Genomic DNA, 26,534 nt, shown 5'->3' on the forward strand with positions numbered 1-26,534 from the left:
ATGCAAAGTTGCACCCAAATGAAGTTTGTCCTTTTTTTTCCCCCCACGAAATTGACATTTTTCGGTGGTATTTGATCGTGTGTTTTTGTGAAAAAAAAAATATATATATATATATATATATATATATATATATATATATATATATATTAACATGTCCAGTGAAAAAACGGACATCAAATTTAAAAAAAGAAGGTTAACCACCCAGAGCAGTGTGCCCAAACCAACAGGGAGGACAACTGTTGGTAAACAAAGCAGCCCTCCTCCCAGTCTGACTGCAGGTAATCACCGGCTGGGACCCAGTGATTGACACCCGCGGCCCCTACCCAGAAATGCAAAATGTTTATATGTGATTTTGCGCACAGGGGGCCGCCCTGTAGCAGTACATCTGCTATAGGGTGGTCGTTAAGCTGTTAATAGTGTCAATAAGGTGGAGAGAAATCTACAGCTTCCTCCAACACTGCCTCAACATACTCTACATGAGGGAGAGGGAAGGACATACATACTGTATAAAAAGTCCCATATTGTGGTAATCAGACTACTGTAATCTCCCATACTGCAGCAGTTATAAAGTGTAACGTGGTACCAACAATGAACATGACGATTGACAAACCCCTATACAGTGTTTCTCCAACAAGCAGGAGAAACACTTAAAGTCTGTATGTCAGAGGTGCCTAGACCAATAAACTGGTTGCAATTAACTACAAATCACTGGGTATAAAAAAAAAATGAAATACATACAGGAAATACATTTTAACTGCTTGACTCGAGTTTAGCTGTAACAAGTTCCAGCACACACACAGCAAAAGCCAGTTGATGGAAAGCAGCAGACCACTAGTTTAAAAGTCCCAAAGCCATTATATCTTCCTTTTAAGGCAACAGTTTATATAACAGTGAGATAGTTGCATATGGATTGAACAGCATGGAGGGGGGTGACAAGCAGTTAAATGTAAAAAAGATCACATAGCTGAATGTTCTATTAAGAAATCACAAACCACAGTTGGTTGTCGAATATGGCATTTAATTTGCAAATATTTTCCCATAACAAATATACCAAATAATAGTGATTTTGAACTTTATTTTTTAATAGAAAACCAGGGGATAAAACGAATTGTTACATTTTGAAAGGCCTTAAATTACATTACAGTAGAAAATACAGGAGGTAGAGGGTAACAAAAATCCAGGACATGGAATTTGGACATCGCATTGTTACTTAAAACATGGTTTCTTCTAAAACTAAAAAAACATGACTGTAAAAAGGGAGGAGAAAAAAAAAATTGTAAGTGATGAAAGCCCTTATATCATGCTTGATACAGGAGGTAGGATGTAATGAACCAGAAAAGAAAAAAACAAAAAGAACCACATAACTGAGTATGTTTTTATCTACAGCTCCTGTGTTTGCTTACTGGCAACACTATTGACAGTTCATTCAACATCTTCATTCTCAGACTCAGATTCTGCAGGGGGGGGGGGGAAAAAAAAAGAAAAAAAAAAGTTAATTCTAAAGACAAAATAATTGCACTATGCCTTAATTAGAAGAAGAACAGCCATGACTACACAACCATTTATAATCCATTAAAACACTGCTGCGGTCTTTACAGCAACAGCTAGTATTTAACTCTCAGCTCTTTGGACATACTACATATGGCCAAAAAGTGAAGGGTTACGCACAAGCTGAACCAGCTTGTGCCCATTTTCCTGAGCAGGCTTTCAGCTGTAAAGTAAGTGATCCAGATGCTGTATAGCCGCTGATTACATTCACAACACGGGTGATGCAGCCCTTCTGAAGCCAAGCGACATCTGCAGGGTATAGCCCTTAGGTTGCATGCCAATGTCTGAGTGTAGGCGAGTACTCACTCACATTTTGGCAACAGGAAGCAGATATGTAGTAGTTATGTGATTCAAGCATTGACAACCCCAACAAACAGGTTTTTATTTAAGAAAATGTAGGCGACAATGCATGTGTTAAAGCACTTCTGCATACATGTATTGTTTGTGCAGTATGTCTAAAACAAAACTTCAACTTTTTTTGTTTTTATGAATTTAAAAAACTACCACAAAAAGACTAACCACCATATGTACACTTTAGTTACCTTCTTCTGCATTTTTAAGCCACTCTACAAATTTTTTCATCTGTTCCAGAAATACACTCTTTCCTTTAGCAAGATGAGCATCTTTGTACCACTTCAAAATGGGCTCTTCACTTAAAACTTCAGCTGTTAAGGAGAGAAGAAATATGGAGATAGACTTTAATACATATTGCCATTAAAAGCACGTACAGCAAGTCTGTCAAACCATAGCACAAACGAAAACAAGGAAACTCACCCCCATTACAGCAAGATGGGAGTGTTACAAATTTTCCAAATCAATGAACCTGGATGTGCTATACTGTACAAAGTGTATATAAAATACCAACAATGTACTTGTCGTGCAACTAAAGCTTTGGTGTGATTATGACACAAGGTAATTTTTCATAAATAGGGGAAGATGGAAAAAAATTAGTACACTTTCTCCAGTTGTAAACATCCTGTTTTATTGCCACGTGAGGTTACATCAAAAAAATTGAGAGTTTGAAACAACGTAAAACACAAGATTATTCTCTGCATTAGAATTTACCTGTTGCAATGCACATATGGCATATTTCCATGAACGTTTGGGTAAAATTGATTACAACACGACATGTATATGGCTGGCTGTATGCACCACCTGCTGTTCCCCATGTGTGTGAAAACACCGGGAATTTTATAGTTTAGCACTTCTGAGCTGCTAAACTACCATATTCTTGAGGCCTAAAACTGCCAAGCTTACCTTTGTAAAAAAGCACCACAATTTTCTGGAAAGATTTCATGAAGTGAATGTTGTCATAACAATACTCCTGAATTTTCAGCAGCAAAGTCAGTTCAGACTGACCTTGTGTAGTAAAGGCAGCAAGGAGAGGGCTGTATTGCTGAGAAGAAAAGAAAAATTCGTAAAGTAAACAGTATTTCCTAATGACTAATTGCCCATGACAGGAGGACAAACATTTGCGCTACAATTAACATGGTTAAGTTAAAGTGGTTATAAAGCCTAAACCTTTACCTTAATGCATGCCTTGTCACTGTCAACTGATGCAGAGTGAGGCTCAGGAGCTAGCCTGCATGAATGCCCCCATAGAAAAGCAACTTTCTATGGGGGCACTTGAAGTGGAGAAGCCAAGAGCAACAGCAGGGGACCCATGAAGAGAACCACAGGGCAGGTAAATATCAACCTATCAGTGCTCTGAGCGTTGAGGTCTCCCCTAACAGCCACCCATTTATACTGCAGTACTGTAAAAGGGAAAAGGCAGATGGCATTTAAAGCATACTTGGTAGATTGCCTATATCATTTTTTTTTTTTACATGGGTAAGGTTGAATACAGACACTAGTCCATCCAGTTCAACCTTGTGAATCATTTCCCATATCCCTGTATATTGTGTTCACTAAGATGCAAGTCCAAGAGCCTTTTAAAAAACTCAATATTTCCTGCTGACACTGACTGTGGAGGCAAGTTCCACCTTCTTGCTGCCCCAACAGTGAAAAAACACCCTACACAGCTTAAAGGGTTACTAAAACCACAACCGTAAAATCAGTCTATATATGCAGTAAAGCATGCTTGTTATACTTCACTGTGTAACCCAAGGGGTCAATTCTCTACATTGTAGCAAAAAGGATGTTTGATCCTTTTCTCTGATCCTCCCCCTCTTCCCATTATCCCCCCCAACTATCCCCTGATAGAACAGAGGTTTGGAGTAAGTTTGCACATGCTCAGTTTGGTGCGTATTGCTAGAGAGCTCTTTTCTTGGGAGAGTGCATGTGATCAGCACTGTCCAGAGGTCCTGCATTCTCCTAAAGAATGAAAACTCCTCCTACAAGCTTTAACTGGTGCTCTGCTGGACACCGATAGTCACAAGTCTACTCCAACGCCAGATGAGAAAGAAAAAAAAGGTATTTAGCAGTTTATATTTACTAAACCGCTTTCATGTTAATGTTGTGTTCTGCAGGAGAGTGAATGCAGTGTCCTGGGTTTAGTAACACTAAGGTTAAACCACTTCTCCAATTTCATTGAGTGACCCTGTGTCTGAGACTAACTAGTTTACTGCCTACACTGGGACCACCATTTAGGTATTTGTATACCGCTCTCAACTCCTCTCAAGAGTCTTCTCCAGGGAGAACAAGTTTAATGCTTGTAGTCTTTCCTTGTAACAGAGGTCCTGAAGTCCCCTTATTAATTTTGTTTCCCTTCTCTGGATGCCCTCCAGTTCAAGCACATCCTTCCTAAGGATTGAGGACCAGAACTGGATGGAATACTCCAGATGTGGCCAAACAGTTTGTATAAAAAGTGGCAGGATCATCATTTTAGCTCTGAAGTTGCCTTTTTAATGCATGATAACAGACTGAGTAATAGCATGCAATGCCAAGCTATAGCAAGTAGACTTACTAGGACCCCCAGATCTTTCTCCATCCTAGATTCCTCCAGAGGTTCTCCCCATAGTAAGTAACTTGCATTCATATTTAAAAAAGGGACTGATCACATACATTGGTCTAAACACAAGTAACCAGTTACTGCTAGTGTGCAATTTATAGTCCATATTTTCAGGTCTTGTCAATTAGTAACAAATGCTGACGCCCCTGCAATTTTTTTTTTTTCCATCCAACTGAAGTGCAAGCAGGCACAGCCTACATAATGGCAACTCTGCTCTAAATTCAGGAGCATTGCTGCCACACCAAGGGAGGCTGCAATAGGTGGACTTCATTGGCAAGATCAAACAGGTGTTTGTGGGTCTTTTGCAGGGGGAAGGGGGGGACTTTTTTTGGACAGATACCTTCAAGTGTTTGATGGCTTGCTCTGTAACCAGCTCCTCTTTTTTGTTCCACTCCACACAGCTCATCACACTAGACCACAGGATACCAATGACAGTCTGCTCCGAGATGTTGTTTTTCTTCATTTCTTCCTTTACATACATACTGATCTGAAAGTTAGTTATGTAACCATATTTATTTTAAAACAAAATTACTGTAAAGCTTTTTCACCAAGAACTTTAGAAGACCAAGCCATTAAGAGGCCAGGTACCAGCTTAGGTCTAGTCGCTCTGTAGAGTGTCGAGCAACAAGATCGCAATACAATAATATTAAAATTACCTCTTTAAGAGGCTCTCCTTTTGACATCATTTCCTGCAGTTCTTTCTGGAGTTCCTTACGAGCCCCTATTGTTTGTTGATTGCGGACATACTCTGATAATTCTTTTAATCCGGCATCTGTAAAGTATTTTGTGAAGTGTTCTACACTTTGCTTGTTTGCCGGAAACAGTTCCTAGAATTAATTTAAAAAAGGTAAGAGCAAACAGGGATAATTTAGATCATGTTTAGAGGTCTGGCAGTATGCAATATTCTAACAAAATTAGAATTATCTGGCTTACCATAAGTCTATTGTCCATATTCACTTTCCTAAGACTGCCAGCTACTGCATTAATATCTTTTTCATTGATCCATGATTTAAATAGCTTTACTGCAAATGCAGCCGAAACACCTGTTAAATATAAAATTGGGAATCTGAAACATTTAGCCATGTCAATTCTGTATTACAAAAGAAAAAATAACCCTACAACCCTATCATTTTACTACCTTCCCATATAAATGTGGGACAGGGTGGGGAAAATAAACAGAACTCTTTAGGTCCAGGTCCATAAAAGGATCTGCAGTCTGAGGTGGGGGGGGGGGTGTTAGATGGCACAGAACAGCTGGATAATGCCAGGCTTCTTTTATGTGGTTTCACATGCAGTGTTTTGAACTCCTGATTAGGAATGAGCTCACATGCCTTCTCCAGACTCCTACTCTTGGATTTTGGACTATGAGTTGCAAGGCAGGGTGGGGCATAAGCTCAGCCGTTACCCTGACTTGCTCCCCATCTATCCTATTAATCACATCAAAATTACAGTGAGACATTGCCAAATGTGCAAACCTAACCCAGTATACCAGGCAAAATTTAACAATCCAGGTTCACCATATAATTCTGCATCTCATCCATCCAAACCTTGACCAAAACGTTATAGCTCAGGACTTCCAGCAAGAGGAAAAAAAACCAACTCCGCTACAACCGACTGTTCAGAGTTTGACTAAACACATGCTTGTTTGTAGGTTAACAGTCACCCTAGGCATACTAAAGCTGGCTACACAGTTTATCCAAACAGATTCCTCCATCCAGCAAGGATGGATGAATATCCTGCAGCAGTTTGTGATTTTAAAGACAAGTCTCCATTATTGATCTTTAAGTAAAGTCTCCAGCAAGACCAAAAAAAAAAAAAATCATCAGACAGTCAACACAATTCAGTGCATTCAACCAAGCATCAAAAGCTGTGGTGCTACTACCCAGTCACATATCCTGAATGGGCTAGAGCTCTCCTAGTGCACTTGAGAAGTCCTCCAATGTAAGGTAAAGTCGGCACCTTGCATTATACTCGCCTGGTTGCCAACTTCACCTTGCACTGAATTCTCAGCGTATTGTTGGACTGCAAGTGCCAAGACATGAATGCGTTACAGAAATGCCCTTATACAAAAAACAATTTAACAATTATTTTCAAACTCTGGGGGTAAAGGAAAAAAAAAAAAAAAAAAACAAACAGTTATGTACAGATTTTAAAGGCCAACGTCACCTTTGGAACATGTTCAGCTCCTGCTGAGTTCTGCGACTGAATGATTTACAACTATCAGGCCACCGCGGCCAACAGACTTTAGTTCAATTAACAGAGGCCATTGGTGTGCGCTCTTGTAGTTCATGGATTCTTCCTGCAATTCAGAAACTGCCTGCCTTTAAGAGGAACGGGCAGTGTACCGAGGGTCTGCAGGAGCCTGGCATTGGACCTGTGATCGGTTGATCATGGGTACAATGCCTTTTAGAGGCTCCAGGGTAAAAATAAATGCATTTTTTTACCTGCAAAAATATGCATTTATTTTTAAAACTTGGTATGAGGAAGTAGTGAAACTCATGTTACCCTTTTATCTAGAAGTGCAGGTTTCAGAATACTTACCCTCTTTTACCAAATTCTCATTATAGAGACTGTTCAGAATTGATGCAGAAAGAATCCCATTGGCCAGAAGAATACCAGTAAGCATGGCCAGCTTATTCCTCTCAGACTCTGAAAACCCTTTCAGAAACAGAAACAGCTGAAAAAAGAAGAGTTTCAAAAAAAATGCAAACTCATTCAAAAAACACAAAAATAAAAGGACCAAAAGAAACAAAAATGTATACCTTTTTGACCTCTTCTTCAAAGCCTTTCTCCAGATATTTGTAACGTCTGATTAGTTTGTTAAAAACCTAAGCATAAAACAGCGATATAAGATTTAAAACAACTGCACCAGAATTGATAAACACCTTCTGCCATGGAGAAATGCAAAACAAGGTTTTTTTTGTTTTTTTTTAGCAGGTATGGAATTATGGTTCTAACCCTCTCCCACTACTAGGTCTCACTCAATGAAAAATGCAGACTCTTGCAGCAAGTACTTGCATTTTTAGCAGTTTAAAAAAAAAAAAAAAAAAAAAAAAAAAGTACCAGGGTCATGACTGTAGCCATGGTCCAGGTAGAACTACCTCAACCTGGGGATGTAGGGCAGGAGTGCTCAACCCGTGGCCCTTGGAGCCCACTCGACCTCAAACCAGGGAAACACACCCAGAGTCAGCAACTTTTATATCTTAGGAGTTTTTTGGTGCACCTTTAGAAAGTGCACCAAACCCACAAGATAATAGAAGCCTATGGCAAAGCGCAGCTAACCCACAGGTACACTGAACTAATGGCAAGGGTAAACTGCAGCGCATTCATGTGAAAGCAGCCTTATTAGGAGGCTCAGGACAGTAAGGGCTTGTTTACAATTGTAGTTTGGGGGCCTGTAAAAAAATGACAGTTGACGCATTATCACACCAACAATTACCGGGTTAGCGTCAAGGGTCACAAAAGCAACCCCACCTTAAGCTCCAGGGGCCCTTTGTGGCCTCCCTGTCACATTCTGTTTTACACTTGAACAGGAGAGACAGCATATGCAGGAACTGATCCTCTCCATTTTCCTCCTGCAACCTCTGAAAGCCAGCTTCTCTGCCTCACCCTCCCGCCAGCATTGCTTGGCTAAAGGACAAAAAAAAAAAAAAAAAACTCATCATGCCGGTTAAAATAAAAATCATGAAACTCTAAACCATTTGGTTTCATTGTTGCCTGTGACAGGGGGAAGTCCTACTTGTGGGAAGCAGCTAACGAACACAAAACACCCAATTAGTGTTTGTAAAATCACATACAGTAATGTAATATGCTAAAAGTGCTTTGTGGACATGGGAATCTTACCATACCTGAGCAAATGCCTGCATGGTCTCTAGGTCTTCTTGTGCTGAAAACACACAAACATCAGTACGGATCACGTCGTCGGCAAGAGTACCACCTGGTGCTGCAAGATTATATTGATTTGATTAGAACAAAATGTAGTAGAATGTTTTTAGCTCACCATATATGAGAAAACTAGAAGAGCAAGTACATGTGGAAGAGAGCAGTGTACAACTATGTACAGACACGAGATTAATGCTGATCAAGGTCCAATGCACAAGTAAACATGTCCAATCATTACATACAGTATAATGGAAAAGTATGCCATTGGCCTTAAAAGGCCACCTGCATCCTAGTAAATGGGGTACCATTTGAACTGTATGCATTTGCAACATTAGCACAAATCTTATATGTTTAAAGGACATTTTACAAAGCATTTTGCTGCCAGCGAGATACTGTGGTATGTATTTGTGAGCATACTCTAATATAGTCCAAAGCACTTGTGCATCGTTTCAAGACTATATAAACATATGGAAGTGCACCTAGAATAAAATATCTATCAACAGAAAGCTAATGCCATAACAGACATGATCCTACAAGGCTGTTCCAATGGAGAACAGGAGAACTGGCTAGAATATTTGCATTGACATATTTCATGCCAAACACTAAAAATGGCGATACACATTTGTTCTGTTGGTGGTCCTGTCAGGACCACTGGTTCGACAAAATTAGTTTTCCCCCAAACGACTTATTGAAAGAGCCAGGTGGAAAATGCTCATCCAAAACAGCACCTGTATCCAATCAGGTGCAGGCAGTGTTCTGACAGCTGCGTGGATGGAAAATTCAAGTGAGTACTCTTGCTAAGCGATTGGGCCTGACCCTAGGTTCACACTTATCTGCAGTCTGGTTGCTGTTGCAGGAATTGCACCTGTTCCCCACCTGCAGCCAAATCTGGCTGCCCTTACAAGATGCGCAGGGCTGCCATTCATTCTGAATGGCACCCCCCACGCATCTCAACCTGCAGCACGCTTGTGGGCACCGCAGGGAAATCACATGGTCAGACCATGTGGTTACCCTGAGCCACTGGTTTAAAAAGTGCATGAACTTTTGGCAGAAAATGCAGGCACTGCAGCCCACTCAAAATTAATGGGCTGCCATGGCAACGTAAATGCAGACCTCATAAGTGTGAGCCAGCCTTCTGTGGCCCGCTTTAGAGATCCTATAATAGCTAGCCTAAATTGGCTAATGTTAAAAAACAACAAAAAAAAAAAAACAAACATCTTTGGGGATACTGTGGTCTAGTGACCAGACTATTTTTCAAAGTGCCTCTGATTTTTTAATGCAGAGCTTGGCTTTTCTCCATCTTACACATGAATTTTACTACCCTAAACCTCTAATCCTGAAAATGTTTTGGAATTGCAGAATATACCAAGATGTATGTTTGCTTAAAACCTAAAATTTAAAAAAAAAAAAAAAAAAAAAAAAAAATTATGAGAAGCTCCTGTAGAAGCCCATGTGAGATTTTACATCTGCTCAAACCCAGCCAAGGATACAGGGAGTCCAAGCAAGTCCTCCACTACAGCAACAACTGATTACCCATCAGATCGGTTGCAGTATGGTCACCAAATTCACAGCAATCCATGAGAAGTTGAGATTTTCAGTTAATACAAAGCAGATTGATTAAAGTCTTTTACGGCTGGAAGATCAAATTTTAATCAAGCCAGTTTTTGGACACCACCAGCAGCCAGTATTTCTGACAAAACTACTAGGTATAAATTTATTACATCCCTGTTAAAACCGCTATTGCAGCACCATTTTGAAATGCATTTATACAGTTAAAAGACTAGCGGCCAGTAATGAGAATAGCAGACAAGATATTTGACAGGCAATTTTATGCGCTTGCATACCCAGCATTCCACCAGCCACCAGGATGTCAAAAAGCGTTTCTGCATAGCGACGGTAGTCGAGTTTTGCCCCAGAAGCATCAAGAAATTTTGCTACTGCTTCCAAGTCGTTGCCAGTTTCATTTAAGCCTTGAATAATACAGTCTTGAAATTGGGTAGGGTCAAACCTCTCCTTTTCATCTGAAAAAGGGGAAAAAAAAAAAAAAAAAAAAAAAAAGATAGTTTCTATAGATTCAGCCAGAATATGTAGAATACACTGCTAAAAAAAATAAAAAGGAACACTTTTTAATCAGAGTATAGCATCAAGTCAATTAAACTCCTTGGATATCGCTCTGGTCAGCTAAGTAGCAGAGGGGGTTTTTAATCAGTTTCAGCTGCTTTGGCGTTAATGACATTAACAGGTGTACTAGATGGGCAACAATGAGACAACCCCCCAATACAGGAATTAATTTCCAGGTGGAAGCCACTGACATTTTTTTTTCCCCCTACTAATCTTTTCTGACTGGTTCTCTCTAGTTTTGCAGTTGGCTAGGGTCAGTGTCACTACTGATCGGATAAGGCAATACCCGGACCTTACAGGAGGTTACACAGCCAGTGCAACTCCTCCAGGATGGCACATCAATACATGCCATTGCCAAAAGGTTTGCTGTGTCCGCCAGCACAGTCTCAAGAGCATGGAGAAGATTCTAGAAGACAGGCAGTTACTCTAGGAGAGCTGGACAGGGCTTTAGAGGGTCCTTAACCCATCAGCAGGTATCTGCTCCTTTTTGCAAGGAGAAAGGATGAGCACTGCCAAAGCCCTACAAAATTGACCTCCCAGCAGGCCACTGGTGTGAATGTCTGACCAAACAATCAGAAACAGACTTCATGAGGGTGGCCCGACATACTCTAGTGGGCCCTGTGCTCACTGCCTGGCACCATAGAGCTTGATTGACATTTGCCATTGAACACCAGAATTGGAAGGTCTGCCACTGGTGCCCTGTGCTTTTCACAGATGAGAAGGTTCACCCTGAACAGATGTGACAGATTTAGAGGGTCTGCAGAAGCCGTGGAGAACATTGTGCTGCCTGTAACATCATTCAGCATGACCGTTTTCATGGTGGGTCAGTGACTGTCTGGGGAGGCATATCCATGGGAGGGACATGGCATTGCCACTGACTGCCATTAGGTATCAGGGTGAAATCCTTGGACCCATTTGTCAGACCCTACACTGGTGCAGTGGGTCCTGGGTTCCTCCTGGTGCACGACAATGCCCGGCCTCATGTGGCGAGAGTATGCAGGCAATTCTTGGAGGATGGAATTTATACCATTGAATGGCCCCCCACGCTCGCCTGACCTAAATCCAATAGAACACCTCTGGGATATCATGTTTAGGTCCATCCGATGCTGCCAGGTTGCACCTCAGACTGTCCAGCAACTTAGTGATGACTTTGTTCAGATCTGGGAGGAAATACCCCAGTTCAGATCTGGGAGGAAATACCCCAGGACACCATCTGTCGTCTCCTAGGAGCATGCCCTGATGTCATCAGGAATGCATACAAGGATGTGGGGGCCATACAAACTACTGAGTACCATTTTGAGTTGCTGCAATTAAATTTTAGCAAAATGGACTAACCTGCTGCATCGTTTCACTTTGATCTTCCAGGCATCTTTGAATTCAGTCCTCTGTAGGTTGATAATTTATCAAAATAATGGGGCATCCTTACGTTCCTAACACATTACCCAGTCCATATCAGTATAGATATTCAGCATGATATATTTTTCCCCATTTAGATCTGATGTGTTTTCAAAGTGTTCCTTTTACTTTTTTGAGCAGTGTATATTGCAGTACAGAGGGTCCCTAAACATTGAAAGTTACTAAACCCACAACAGTAAAATCAATCTGTTAATGCAGTAAAGCATGCTTGTCGTACTTGCTGTGGAACCTAAAGGGTTAATCCTCCATTGTGTAAAAGGATGTTGCCCTGCATCCTCCTACAGGAGAATGAAAATTCCTCCTACAATCTTTAACCAGTGCTTTGCCAGACACTGAAAGAAGTCATAAAACTACTCTAATTGCTGATGAGAAAAGGCATTTAGCAGTTTTATATTTATTAAAATAATTGCACTTCCATGTTCTGTATCTGGGAGACCGGATAGAGTATGCAGGGTTCTGGGTTTAGTAACACTAACCATTTTGGACACAATATTCAAATAATAGTTCTATCTACAAGCTATTCACACAAAGCCTACACTGTTGGCAGTGCGCATATATTAGTATTTGCAGGTGATGTCTCTAGCTGACCAGATGACCCGAAAACTGTTGTAATGGTCCACCCCATTGGATATTGTTTAGGATAGTGTCCTTGCACTAAATCAGGATGGGGGGCAGGGCTCAGCCATTTATTCCTTTTGACCTATAGGGGAAAAAAAAAAAAAAAAAAGCGCAAAGGGTTGACAGGCAGACCAGGGATGTTGAATTTATATCACCCAACGCCCGGGACATGTAGTTCCGGCCCCTGGGCAGGTAATTTTCTTAAACTTTCAGCCCTGCTGCAGGCTGAGCCAGCCTCTCTGCGCCCCCCCCCCCCACAGCACTTGCCCTTCCCTGTTGAGAGAAAGAATGTAATGCAGTGCAATGTGCACTGCGTTACATTCAACATAGTACAGGGGAGACATCCAGGGTCTTTTAGACCTTAGATGTCTCAATAAAGAGAACCTGTCACATTAGTTGCCTTTTTTTTTTTTTTTTTTTAAATTGTATAAAATAAAGTTACACCCAAGAACATAACTCCAAATGAGCCCCAATTGTTTAAAAGGGATTATAAAAAAAGGGAAAAAAAAAAAAAAACACAAAAAAAAAAACTTTTGTATAAGTTAAGTGGACTTAGCCAAACTATGTGAAATCTTCAAAGGACAACATTATGTCTATTTTGGGCTTAGTGTAACACCTGGGAGCATATAGTGTGTAGGCGATGTTAACATTACCTCTTTTTCGGGTTTTAAAACGCTGGCCAGATAGCGTTGGCTTTTGCTGCTTTTGATTATTCATAAAAAAGATGCCCTGCAAAATAAGACGAATACTGCCATTAGAAACATTACACTGAGCAAGTTCTCTACCCACAGAAAGTAACAAATACACAACTACAGTGACTGGTCTGCATTCAAGCAACATTTTCTTTAAATGCATTTAAAAGAAACCCGTCCACTAAACACAGCAACTCAACCCATCCACTCAACAGCTGGCACAGCAAGTTCTCAAGGTGGTTTCTACGAATACCATTAACTATTAAACCAGTACAAACTTAGAATGGAATTTTCAAGTCCACACTGAAATGCACTGCCCTGATGTCAAGACAGGCAGGAAAAAAACAAACAAAAAAAAAAAAACAAATAAATGGCCGCTTTTGCTGGCCTCTGCTGAAAATGCCAGATGTTTGGCTGTCAGACATTTTCTCCCCCAGACTGTTCTGGATCAAGGATTTAAAGTGTTGAGTCCAGCTGACTAGGATTGCCAGATGGTCACACATGGTAGTCACTCTTTGTTAAAGACAGATTTATGTTAAAGGGATTGTAAAGTTAGTTTTTTTTTGTTAAACTAAAATAAACGTTGGGGGAGATTTACTAAAAAACTGGAGCACTCAAACTGGTGCAGCTGTACATAAAACACTGCTTCTAACTTCAGCTTGTTAGATACGCACCCCTCAAGGGGTGTACAATATAAGATACCCCAACATATTCATACACATACTAGGGCAAATTTATACAGGAGCCAGTTAACCTACTAGCATGTCTTTGGAATGTAGGAGGAAACTCACAGGGAGAACATGCAAACTCCAAGCAGGTGGTGCCATGGTTTTGATTTGAACCAGTGACCCTAGTACTGCCAGGTGGTTGTGCCAACCATTTAGCCACTATGCTGCCCAAATGATTAGCAATTGTGCCTGGCAGTACTAGGGTCACTGGTTCACATACCAACCATGGCACCACCTGCCTGGAGTTTGCATGGGTTTCCACCGCGTACTCCAGTTTCCTCCCACACTCCAAAGACATGCTGGTAGGTAATTGGATCCTGTCTAAATTGGCCCTAGTATGTATGAATGTTAGGGACCTTAGGCCTAAACCTCTTCACGGGTCCCCCACCGACACCTTCTGGCTCCTCATCTGCTGAGAGTGCCCCCATAGGAGCCGCTGCCTAAAGGGGACACCTGTGGGCTAGCTCTTAAACCAGGCTGTGTGAGTGTTAAGCACTACGCAGCTCACAGGTTTGCGTGTGTGCGCGTGCGTGTGTGGTGCCTGTGTCCTGGCAGGGTGCAGTCCAACTGTCAGAACACAATAGCACAGCAGGGGAGATTGCTTTACTAACATCACTTGCATTAGTAAAGCTATATGCCAGGTGTTTGTTCAGCCCACTGAACTTATATAATGTGTGAAGGCTTAAGGTACCTGTGAAATTCAGTGTTCTTACCTTTTCAAAGCCAGGGCTAAAAAGGCCTGTGTGCACCAAATACTCCAGTGCCAATAAACCAGGCACAGTGCTGGTCAAACAACTCAGCACACGGAGACACCCCCTTAATCCAAGTGCAATTGTGGGATAGAGGGGCGAATCTTACTTTTGACCCAATTTGATGACTTTCTTGCCTTTGTATATAGTGAACCTCCCTCCTGGGGAAGAAAAAAAAAAACCAACACATTTGTGTTCTACCGTACAAGTGTACATGCTAGAATAAAGCCACAGCAATGGAAAAGGCACTCCCCTCTGAGATGGTCACTCCTACGGTTTTATTTTCCTCATTGTTGGTCATCTTTGACCCTAGATTTAAACTTTGCCCATGCTACAAATTTGTTTTTCTTCACAAATTACTCAGTTTTGTCCCTTATCCAGGAGTTCCCCCTCCCTTTCATGTACACAATAGAAGAGTTGACCCTCCTTCCAAAAGGTTCTGCACTATTTGTTGAACACTGCCTGTCAAGGTACTTTTTTTTTTTAACTTACTCTAGAAAGATTTTTTGGGGGGTATATTACTAGGGCATTGTGAGTCAACTTGTACACTCAGACTAGGAGGCCTAAAAAGGTTCCTAAGGCTCCATTCACACTTGCACTCCTAAGTCATGGAACTTTGGAGCCGTACAACTTGGATACGACTGACTTTCATTGATGGACAACTGACATGTGCGACTTGAGAGTTTTCATTGTAGTATGGCACTCAAGTTGCACGAGTCATACCAAAGTAGTGCATGAACTACCTTGTAGTAGCACACAAGTCGCACAAGGAAAAATGGATGTAAAATCATCAGGTTTTCTTTGCGGGGGGGGGGGGGGGGGGGTTGTTAAAAAAAAAAAAAAAAAAAAATCACACCCACACAACACCCGTGTGAAAGGACCCCTAGAATTACCAAAATTCTGACACTCTGGTCACCACTCCCTGCCGTATAACACCCATCTGCCTACCTCAAAGGCCCTTAAAAGAAGGTTCCACACAACCTAGTTCAGTTTAACAAAGCCAGATAAAATTTGCTCCGACCATCTTTAGCCCAACAGTCTTGATAGAATATCTGCTGAGGCCACTGCGGTGTGGTTAGCACCATCTTATCAAAATTTGAGGCAACCCCGATGTTGATGTGCAAGTTTTCTAGCCAAGAGGTAGGGGTCAACTTCCCTCTCCCATTCATTAACCATGTGAAGTGTGGAAAACAGCCACTTAACTATTAGTGTTCGTAATTATCAGCTGAGAGCTTGAACTGACCCAGAATACAAGTTAGAGGAGCATTTGAGACTGCTATCAATTTTATTTATGAGCTGAACAGGCTGCCCATACTACTTGGGACAGTGCCAGAGGGGTCCCCCTGTCAGAACACAAAGGCACAACAGCAGAGATTGCTATATTAACAGTTAATGGTGAACAAAAACAGCTGGGAGACCGAAGATAACTAAAATGTGTAGGCTTAACACATTCCATTTACAGAGAACCTGTCGCAACTGAGCTCAAGTAAGAATGGACTATTCAGTCTAAAAATTAAAAAACACAAGGTTGTATTTTAAAAAGGTTTATCTCCATATCTACCCTGGTTTACCTCTCGTTTACTTTTCAGGAGGTGGACTTCACCTGGAGTCAGACGTGAAAGGTCACCTCACATCTTAAATTTTTTGTCCAATAAGCTACCTGGATTCCCAATGTACCAACAGTGATCAAATAGAGAATAAAGGACATTGTCTACTACAACCTGCTGCAGGTAAACCGTGTAGACATTAAGGAGGTACCCCAACATACACTATTACCAAAGGTATTGGGGCACACACATTAATGGTATCCCAGTCTTAAGTCGGCCACACAGGTCAAATTGCAAAAAGAATTTAGAAAATTTTCTAAGAAACTTTCATTCAAATTTTGCACCATTAGTGGGCCACGGCAATGGCCAATTTGAGTGGCCAAATTTGAGTGATTGGGCATGTAAGAAACTTAGAAATTAATCTCCAATCAATGATAGGAGAATCATGCGAGGAACGTAATCGAAGAAATTACCATTAGCTGGGACTTGAAAAGAAAAATTCTTGGCCACAAGAATGGTTTTCTGTAGCAACATTAGGTGAAATTAAAGTCTTGGTTGGTCGAATTTCAAAATAAATGGTGGTACCATCAGATTACAAAATACACAATTTCAGATTTTCTAAAGAAAATTCATTTGGAATTCAACCAATGTATGGGCTGGGTTAGTACAAAGGGTTAACTGAGTTAGCCCACCCCAACAGCTTCAACTCTTCCGGGAAGGCTGTCCAGAAGGTTTAGGAATGTGTCTATGGGAACATTTGACCATTCTTCCAGAAGTGCATTTGTGAGGTCAGGCACTGATGTCAAAGGAGAAGGCCTGGCTCGCAGTCTCCACACCAATTCATCCCAAAACGTGTTCTATCGGGTTGAGGTCAGGACTTTGTGCAGGCCAGTCAAGTTCCTCCACCCCAAAAATGCACTCATCCATGTCTTTATGGACCTTGCTTTGTGCATAGTCATTTTGGAACAGGAAGGGGCCATCCCCAAACTGTTCCCACAAAGTTGGGAGCATGAAATTGTCTTGGTATGCTGATGCCTTAAGAGCTCCCTTCACTGGAACTAAGGGGCCAAGCCCAACCCCTGAAAAAAAAAAAACAAAAAAACAAAAAAAAAAAAAACACACACCATAATCCCCTCTCTAAACTTGGCACAATGCAGTCAGGCAAATCCCATTCTCCTGGCAACCACCAAACCCAGACACATCCATCGGATTGCCAGACAGAAGCATGATTCGTCTCTCCAGAGAACATATCTCCACTGCTCTAGAGTCCAGTGGCGGCATGCTTTATACCACCGCATCCAACACTTTGCATTGTACTTTGAGATGTAAGGCTTGTATATAGCTGCTCAGCCATGGAAACCCATTCCATGACGTGTTCTACGAACAGTTGTGCCAATCTGAAGGCCACACAAAGCGTTTGGAACTCTTTAGCTATTGACTCTGCAGACAGTTGGCGACTTTTGCCCACTTCAGCATGCCCTGAACCCACTGTCATTTTTACGTGGCCTACCACCTCCTGGCTGAGTTGCTGTTCCCAGTTGCTTCCACTGCTATAATACTGCTAACAGTTGACCGTGGAAGCTTTAGTAGCAAGGAAAATTTCACAGAAGGACTTATTGCACAGGTGGCAACCTATCACGGTACCACACTTGAATTCACTGAGCTCTTGAGAGCTACCCATTCTTTCACATATGTTTGTAGAAGCAGTCTGCATTCTTAGGTGCTTGATTTTATACACCTCTGACCATGAAGGTGATTGGAACACCTGAATCCAATGATTTAAAGAGGTATCCCAACAGTGTATCTAGTGGCCTACTGTAAAAGGCCCAGAGTGAACCCATTTAAAAGGAAAAGCTGCAGCATTTATCAATAGTGCCAAAGCTTGCTCATGACCTTACTGCCTCTGGCACATCTTATTGGCCAATATGAATAAGTGGGAGGTAGTGTGCTGTAGGTACAGTGAAGGAAATAAGTATTTGATCCCCTGCTGATTTTGAATGTTTGCCCATTCACAAAGAAATGGTCAGTCTAAAAATCGAATGGTAGGTGTATTGTAACAATGTCTTCCCGAATAGCAACAAACATTTCAAAAGAAATGCATGTCTAACAAATGATGCACTGATTTGCATGTTCATGAGGGAAATAAGTATTTGATCCACTATCATTCAGCAGGATTTCTGGCTACCAGGTGTCTTTCATACAGGTAACAAGCTGAGATTAGCAGTACTCCTTTTAAGGGACTGCTTCTAATCTAATTTTGTTACCTGTATAATAGACACCTGTCCACAGGAGAAAACAATCAGATTCCAAACTCTCCACCATGGCAAAGACCAAAGAGCTGTCTCAGGATGTCAGGGACAAGATTGTAGACCTACACAAGGCTGGACTACAAAACTATCCCCAAGCAGCTTGGGGAGAAGGTGACAGCAGTTGTTGCAATCATTTGCAAATGGAAGAAACAAAAAACAACTGTCAATCTCCCTTGGTCTGGTGCACCATGCAAGATCTCACCTTGTGGGGTGTCAATGATCATGAGAACAGTGAGGAATCATCCCAGAACTATACGCGAGGATCTTGTCAATTATCTCCAGGCAGCTGGGACCACAGTCACCAAGAAAACAATTGGTAACACTACACCGACAAGGACTGAAATCCTGCAAGGACCCTCTGTTTAAGAAAGCACATGTCCAGGCCTGTCTAAAGTTTGCCACTGAACATCTGAATGATGCAGGAGAGGACTGGTTGAAAGTGTTGTGGTCAGATGAGACCAAAATCGAGCTCTTTGGCATCAACTCAACTTGCTGAGTTTGGAGGAGGAATGCTGCCTATAACCCCAAGAACACCATCCCAACTGTCAAATATGGTGGTGGAAACATTCTGCTTTGGGGGTGTTTTTCTGCTAAGGGGACAGGACAACTGCACCGCTTCAAAGGAACAATGGACGGCGCAATGTACTGTAAAATCTTGGGTGAGAACCTTCTTCCCTCAGCCAGGGCATTGAAAATGGGTCGTGGAAGGGTTTTCCAGCATGACAATGACCCAAAACACATGGCCAAGGCAACAAAGAAGTGGCTCAAGAAGGAACACATTAAGGTCCTGGAGTGGCCTAGCCAGTGGAGGGAGCTTAAAGTTCAAGTTGCCAAACGTCAGCCAACAAACCTTAAAGACTTGGAGAGGGTCTGCCAAGAGTGGGCCAAAATCCCTTATGAGACGTGTGCAAATCTGGTGGCCAACTAAAGGAAATGTCTGACCTCTGGGATTGCCAACAAGGGATTTGCCACCAAGTCATGTTTTGCGGAGGGGATCAAATACTTCTTTCCCTCATGAACATGCAAATCAGTGCATAATTAGACATGCATTTCTTTTGAATTTTTTGTTACGATTCGGTCTCAGTGTTACAATACACCTACCATTCGATTTTTAGACTGATCATTTCTTTGTGAGTGGGCAAACATTCAAAATCAACAGGGGATCAAATACTTATTTCCTTCACTGTATATGCAGGCACCTGTACATTTACAGCTGCAGTTTTTTTTTTTTAGGATTTGCAAAGCCTTAGCGAGTGTGGCAAGCATGCAGACACTACAATACAGTGTGTAAAGTCAGACAGTCCTGCATTCTCCCAGTATGAAATGCCCCAGTCTGTGCCAGGATTACTTTAAAGGGGTTTTGACCAAATGGAAATCTTGCACTTGTTTTGCTTGGCAAAACAAAACAACCCTTTTTTCTTCAGACTTCAGTACCCAGATAATACACCTTTGTTTACAGATAAGGATCACCATGTCCATAAACATGACTGACCTGCAAGATCTACAACTACTTCTGCTGCGGACACAGCTTGGACACTAAAGCACTTCAGGCAGGCTCTGCCAAAATTCCTTGTTCTCCCCCCACTTTTTACACCGCATAAAGTGCAAAAAAAACAAAAAAAAACTGGGGTGGACTATTCCTACCTTTTCTCAGAATTTTAGGCCATTTGATAGATTGTTAAAGGAAACCATGCAGGTCTCTTCTGTAATAAAAAAAAGCTTAGCTGCCTGATGGCACATTTTTAATTTCTACCTAATGTTTCACTTTAAAGCCGCTCTCCATAACATATCAACTTTGCGATATGCATTTAGCCAACTTGCTGCACTATTATACATGTAACTTCTTGCGGACAAGAAAGGTGGGCTTGTCGCATGTAGCCACTGCACATACTAATCCATTACAGTGTGCGATTGTGTGTTGAGAGCGAGAGAGCTGTGTGTTCCATGTTCCCAGAACATTGACCCAGCTGTCATAGGCAGCTCTCGGTCAAGGGATAGGAACCAGGACAGGCTCCCAGTCACATGACTGCTGTGACAGCCAAACCACAGTAGCCACATGACATGGAAGCAACTCCTAGACATCCATAAATACCACCTAGAAGCAGTGGTAAGGGGTTAATAGGCCTTTTGAAAAAAAGGCTAGAGTGCCTTATATTTAGGACCCCTTGTGTACATTAGCAGTAATCTGCAACTGTGTAACAGTGTTCCAACAGTACCTCTGTATGGTGCTGGGTCATTACCTGTGACCAATTAAGGTTTTGGAAATAAAAGCAAAAATTACATGTTTACACTGAGTCATCTGTTCCAATCTGCTCAAGACATCTGTGCCCTGGATGTAACTGAGGGGTATACAAAATGAGGAACTTCACCCTGCCTAGCTACAATCACAGCTCTGGGCCCTAATCATTGTAACTGTATGAAGATAAAATACTTACTATTCCATAAGGCCCAGAGGTACTCTTCCTAGCAGCCAAAAGAGTTCTTGGCTCCCGTGCTGCTAATTTGATAAGAGATGGGTCACAGGTGCAGGCAAGCAATGGGTCCACACCAGCTCAATCCCAGAGAATGCCTGCATATGCAGTAAATTGTAAAAAAAAAAAAAAAAAAAAAAAAAAAAAAAAAGAAAACCCCACACTCTGTGCAGACACACTGCATGCTTGCACAAGTGAGATTTGCACCAATAATCGCACCATCTGTTTAGATGAGGAATTATGAAGTGAGAAATGGAAAGTGAACTGAAAACGTATAAGTGTTCGTTCTGTTCACACAAGTGGATCTCCAGCACCCCTGTGAAAAGGGTTTGTGGATCATTTTTCAGGGCAGCTGAGCAGTGGCTGCCAGGCATTTAGGAAGCAACACTGCTGCCTCCTGAATGTCAATTTTGCTTCTTAATGGAAAGGGGATTTTCTATTGCATTACTGTGCAGCAACTGCATTCCAACAGTCTGACTCACAGTTTGTGCATGGCACCATTCAGCTTAAAGGAAAAGTTTGGGGTTTGTAAAAATAAATTTAAATACACATACCAGTGTAACACTGCAGCTGTTTTATGTCACTTCTAAGCACGAGAACTGAGCAATCACATGATCTTTAGTCACTCACTTCTCAGTCAGCTCTGAGCTGAGAGCAGTGACTGTCAGTCACCGCTCTGCTCTGACCCTCCAGCATTAGGCTGGTGAGGGCAGAGCTACCTTAGGCTCTCAGCCATGCACTGAAAGGTGGAGTCAACTGTCAAACAGCTAGGTGGATCCCAAAAATATCACTGGGATCCTTTTAGAACATGGGAGGGGCTGTGATGTCAGCTGATAGCAGGCAATAGCCAGCTGTCAGCAGGTTTTAAGTCACAGGAGAGCAAACATAAGGGCACTCTCGTAATCCAACAAAGAAAAAAAAAGGTCCAAAAAAAAAAAAAAATGGGTGTACCAACACAATGTTAGTGCAGCCATATCTGCAGGTAAGCTGTTGTATTCTGACAGGGGGAATCCCTGATCAGTGCTCACAACCATTGACTGCTATTCTAGCATGCCTGTTCGACAGCTGTGCACAGGCTGAAAATCAGCCAGTTCCTGCTGAATGTGCCAATTTCAGCCCATGTGTACAAGGCTTAAGGCTTCATTAAGCCTCTGTTTACATATGCGTTTTAGAACGCACTGAATCACATGACATGTGAAAAGTCTGTTTTCTACTGTGGCCTCTAAAATGCAGCATACCCGCAGTGCAATTTTACAAAATCGTACATGCACAGCCTGAACAAACCTGCACATCTAGCAAAAAAAAACGCTCCACAAACTGCATGGCATATATGTGAACCCAGGCTAACAGGGCTGTTTAAATACACATATACCAGCGTTTAAGGGCAGTTTTAAACCACAAAAACCCACTCCAGATCCATTCTGGATAGGTTTCTACATGCATTCTAGAAGCTTTTTTCCCCCCACTGCACTGGGGTCCGGTGTGTTTTACCACATTCCAATACAAGAAAAATGCGTGTGCTACTTTTTCTAGAACTGGAACGCACTGGTGTGAACTTTGCCACTGGATACCATATAATCTCCTTTCCATGCATGTTTGATGCAGCAAAAAAAAAAAAAAAAAAAAAAAAAAAAAAAAAAAAAAAAAGTGTATTTATATATATATATTTATTATACTGGACTGCATGTGGTGTAAACTGGCCCTAATTACAGATGTGAATGCAGCTGCACCATTTTCAATACAGTCATTCACACAGGTGTGTAAACATGAGCTGCTTCAGATACTAACCCATTACAACATGAGGTTGTGTGCTGACAGCAAGCTTTATGTGCATTCCCAGAGCACCGAAATTTTCATCTAAGAACGTGCTTATGCATCTACTTACATGTGCACACTTGTGTAGGTGCATAAATTAGGTCTAAACAGAGGAAAAATAAACTAGCATTTAAAAATAAAAAAAAAAAAAAAAAAAAGGGGGTACACATCTTTACGTATTTAAGTGCATCTATATGTGAGCGTTTTACTGGTCACGCAGATATGTTCATCCTGGAAAACACAGGTAGTAATATTTTTATGGTCATGTGAATGCGTATTGGGACAATGGCCTTTAAACGCACATGAACTTTAATGGCATCCCAGTCTTAGTCCGTGGGGTTAAATATTGAGTTGGCCCACCCTTTGCAGCTATAACAGCTTCAACTCTTCTGGGAAGGCTGTCCACAAGGTTTAGGAGTGTGTCTATGGGAATGTTTGCCCATTCTTCTAGAAGCGCATTTGTGAGGTCAGACACTGATGTCAGATGAGAAGGCCTAGCTCACAGTCTTCGCTCCAACTCATCCTAAAGGTTCTATCAGGTTGAGGTCAGGACTTTGTGCAGGCCAGTCAAGTACTTCCACCTCAAACTCGCTCATCCGTCTTTATGGACCTTGCTTTGTGTACTGGTGAACAATCATGTTGGATCAGGAAGGGTTCATGCCCAAACTGTTCCCACAAACCTGGGAGCATGAAATTGTCCAAAATGTCTTGGTATGCTGACGCCTTAGGAGTTCCCTTCACTGGAACTAAGGGACCAAGCCCAACCCCTGAAAACAACCTCATACCATAATCTCTCCTCAACCAAACTTTACACAATGCAGTCAAGCAAGCACCTTTACCCCTAGCAACCAGCAAACCCAGACACGTCCATCGAATTGCCAGAGAAGCTCGATTCGTCACTCCAGAGAACACGTCTCCACTGCGCCAGAGTCCGGTGTTGGCATTCTTTACACCACTGCATCCAACGCTTTGCATTGCACTTAGTGATGTAAGGCTTGGATGCAGCTGCTCAGCCATGGAAACCCATTCCATGAAGCTCTCTATTATACAGGATTTATATGGTGCCAACAGTTTGCTCAGCGCTTTACAATATAATGGGAAACAATACAGTTCAATACAAGAGGGATAGGACTATCTCTCCATGCAGTGTTGTTGTGCTAATCTGAAGGCCACACAAAGTTTGGAGGTCTTTAGCTATTGACTCTGCAGACGGTTGGTGACTTCTGCGCTCCAGCATGCACTGACCCCACTCTGTCATTTTCCATGGCCTACCACTTCAAGGCTGAGTTGCTGTTCCCGCTTTGCTATAATACCACTAACAGTTGACTGTGGAATATTTAGTAGCAAGGAAATTTCATGGATGGACTTATTGCACAGGTGGCAACCTATCACAGTACACGCTTGAATTCACTGACCTCCTGAGAGCGACCCATTCTTTCACAAATGTTTGTAGAAGCAGTCTGCATGCCTAGGTGCTTGATTTTATACACCTGTGGCCATGGAGGTGATTGGAACACCTAAATCCAATTGGAGGGGCATTACAATACTTTTGGCAATATAGTGTACACACACACACACACACACACATCTTAAGAGGGAGGGGGGGAGGCAAGAAGAAGTGATATGTATGGTGGAAGGGGTCTCTTGTATATGAATCATCCAGGTCAGGCCCCCAAGTTACAGCTAAAAAGGAGATTGTCTATCCGATGATTTGTGAGATGACAAAACTGCCATCTGCGGATGTGTACAAGATGGAGGACTGGAGGTACAGAGTACAGCCCAGTCTTCTCTTTATACCAGGGCCCTTTACACATGGAGAGGTGTCAGTCCGTACGGCCAGACAGACACCCGGCCAGTAACCACCATCTATGTGCCCATTCCCCCTGATATGACTACACTCATCCTCTATACATAGGCAGTCAGCAGCTACCCAGCTATCAGCACTGAGCCAGGCCTAGCCGGCACCCTCCGTCCACAAAGTCTTCTCATAGACAGTCCCCAGTACCGGGCGGCACCAGCTTCTCACGTCTCTTACCGAATGTAAGGTAGGCAGGAAACGGGCCAAAGACGGGACGGGCGGTAACGGGAAACAAACCACACAGGCTTCGTCCGAGAATTCCCCCTCTGCTGCTCGACGACCAGAAAAAGAGAGGCCGGAGCACCGCCCAGCTACGTCAACGGGGCGGGGAAAGGGAAGGGCGAAACCATCGGGACAGACATTGGAGGGGAGATGCGAAATATAGGCCTTTTAAAATGTGACAGCTTTGTATTGTGTGCTCATAGATGTTTCACTGTTTACTAACAATACGGTGGTATATCACCATACTGAGATGTGCGGGAAGGGGAGCCGAGCTGTAGCTCTTCGGTACATGATATAGGGACACGCTAACCCTCTATGTGGGTGTGATGTAGCCTATGGGGTGGAGCATTGGAGGGTCAGAGGGTAATTATACGGGAGATCGCGGAACCTGGAAGTAGGCGGGCCTTGCCTCCATCTTGGCCCATTGTTCCCATGGTGCTGTAGGCGGGACTGTGATAGCTGGGAGAGGCGAATATTGGAACAGGGCGGAATGTCCTGTCAGGGGAGAGTATAGAGTATATGGGGGTGGGGAATAACAGATAATATGGGGTGTCCATGGGCTGTACACATTGTTGGAATGAATGTTGTGGGAGTTGGCAGTTCCTGGTGTCACCTCCACCTATGTATGACAGTACAGCATGTGATTTCTGTGGTCCCGGTGTACTCCATTATTCACAGAGTAAATGTATGGACAAACAAATCTTTGGTGTTATGCAGGCTATAGACAGGTCAAAAACCAGCCATTTAAAAAAAAACGGTCGTTCAATAGGCCAATGTTACCACCAACAGTAAAAAAAATCGGCCGATCTTCGTCCCATCTAAATACTTCTGTCCCTGAAGAGAGCTCCGCTATTATATTTGACATGAGAAAGTATTACGGTTGCAACAAAGTATCTATTTGTATCCATTTTGGATACAGATGTTTTTATTCAGATACAAATAGATACATTGTTGCAACCGCAATACTTTTTCATGTCAAATATAATAGCGGACTGGAATTCTTATTCTTCTTTTTCTTCGTCTTGCAGGTCACGGCTCATGCGCAGATTTTTTATCGGTAAAAAGATCGGCCAATTTGCCCATCATTGCCGGGAATATCGGCAAAATCGGCAGATTTTTTCCAACTTCACTGATAAAAAAGATGTGCCAAAACCTCGAAAAACGGCCAACCAATTAACCCATTAACAGTGTGAAAATCAGCCGATTTTTTTTTTTCGTCCGAAAAATCAGCCGATTTTCGACCCGTCTATGGCCTGCATTAGAGCTTGTTCAGAAACATCCAGAAGGTTTAACACCCTTCATGACCAGGGAAGTGTTTGCTATTCAGCGCTGCACTACTTTAACTGGTAATTGCTTGGTCATGCAACACTGTACCTGAATGAAATTTATATAATTTTTTTTCACACAAATAGAGCTTTCTTTTGGCGGTATTTGATCGCCACTGGGTTTTTTCTATTATATAAATGAAAGACAAATTTAAAACAAACTTTTTTTCTACTTTCAGTTATAAAAAAATTATCACATAAAATCAAATTTCATTATAAAGTTAGGCAAAACTGTATTCTGTTACATGTCTGTTGAAAAAAAAAATACCAATAGGTGTATATT

At 42.1% G+C, this 26,534-nt stretch overlaps 1 protein-coding gene across 1 annotated transcript; it reads right to left on the minus strand.

Moving 5' to 3' along the window:
- Nucleotides 1-997: 997 nt before the first annotated feature.
- Nucleotides 998-25,025, minus strand: BZW1 (basic leucine zipper and W2 domains 1). Its single transcript, XM_089670229.1, has 12 exons — nt 24,882-25,025; nt 13,189-13,264; nt 10,225-10,401; nt 8,347-8,441; nt 7,261-7,326; nt 7,040-7,175; nt 5,432-5,541; nt 5,155-5,325; nt 4,839-4,985; nt 2,806-2,944; nt 2,091-2,213; nt 998-1,454 (listed from the first exon to the last, which is right to left on the minus strand). The coding sequence occupies exons 2-12, from the start codon at nt 13,250-13,252 to the stop codon at nt 1,423-1,425; spliced, it is 1,260 nt and encodes a 419-aa protein (XP_089526355.1). The 5' UTR covers nt 13,253-13,264; nt 24,882-25,025; the 3' UTR covers nt 998-1,422.
- Between the last annotated feature and the right edge of the window lie 1,509 nt (nt 25,026-26,534).

Source organism: Staurois parvus, unplaced genomic scaffold, assembly GCF_062004578.1.
Source record: "Staurois parvus isolate SC_StPar_1 unplaced genomic scaffold, SC_StPar_1.0 ptg000011l, whole genome shotgun sequence".
Taxonomy (NCBI): Eukaryota; Metazoa; Chordata; class Amphibia; order Anura; family Ranidae; genus Staurois; species Staurois parvus.

What these genes read in the sequence shown, in the direction of transcription:
- BZW1 (XM_089670229.1), bottom strand. Translation starts at nt 13,252, where the DNA reads ATGAATAATCAAAAGCAGCAAAAGCCAACGCTATCTGGCCAGCGTTTT. An exon ending in AAGCCATCAAACACTTGAAG is followed by an intron (nt 2,945 to 4,838) that starts GTATCTGTCCAA and finishes TTTTCTTCTCAG; the next exon opens with CAATACAGCCCTCTCCTTGC. An exon ending in GCTTAAAAATGCAGAAGAAG is followed by an intron (nt 1,455 to 2,090) that starts GTAACTAAAGTG and finishes CCCCCCCTGCAG; the next exon opens with AATCTGAGTCTGAGAATGAA.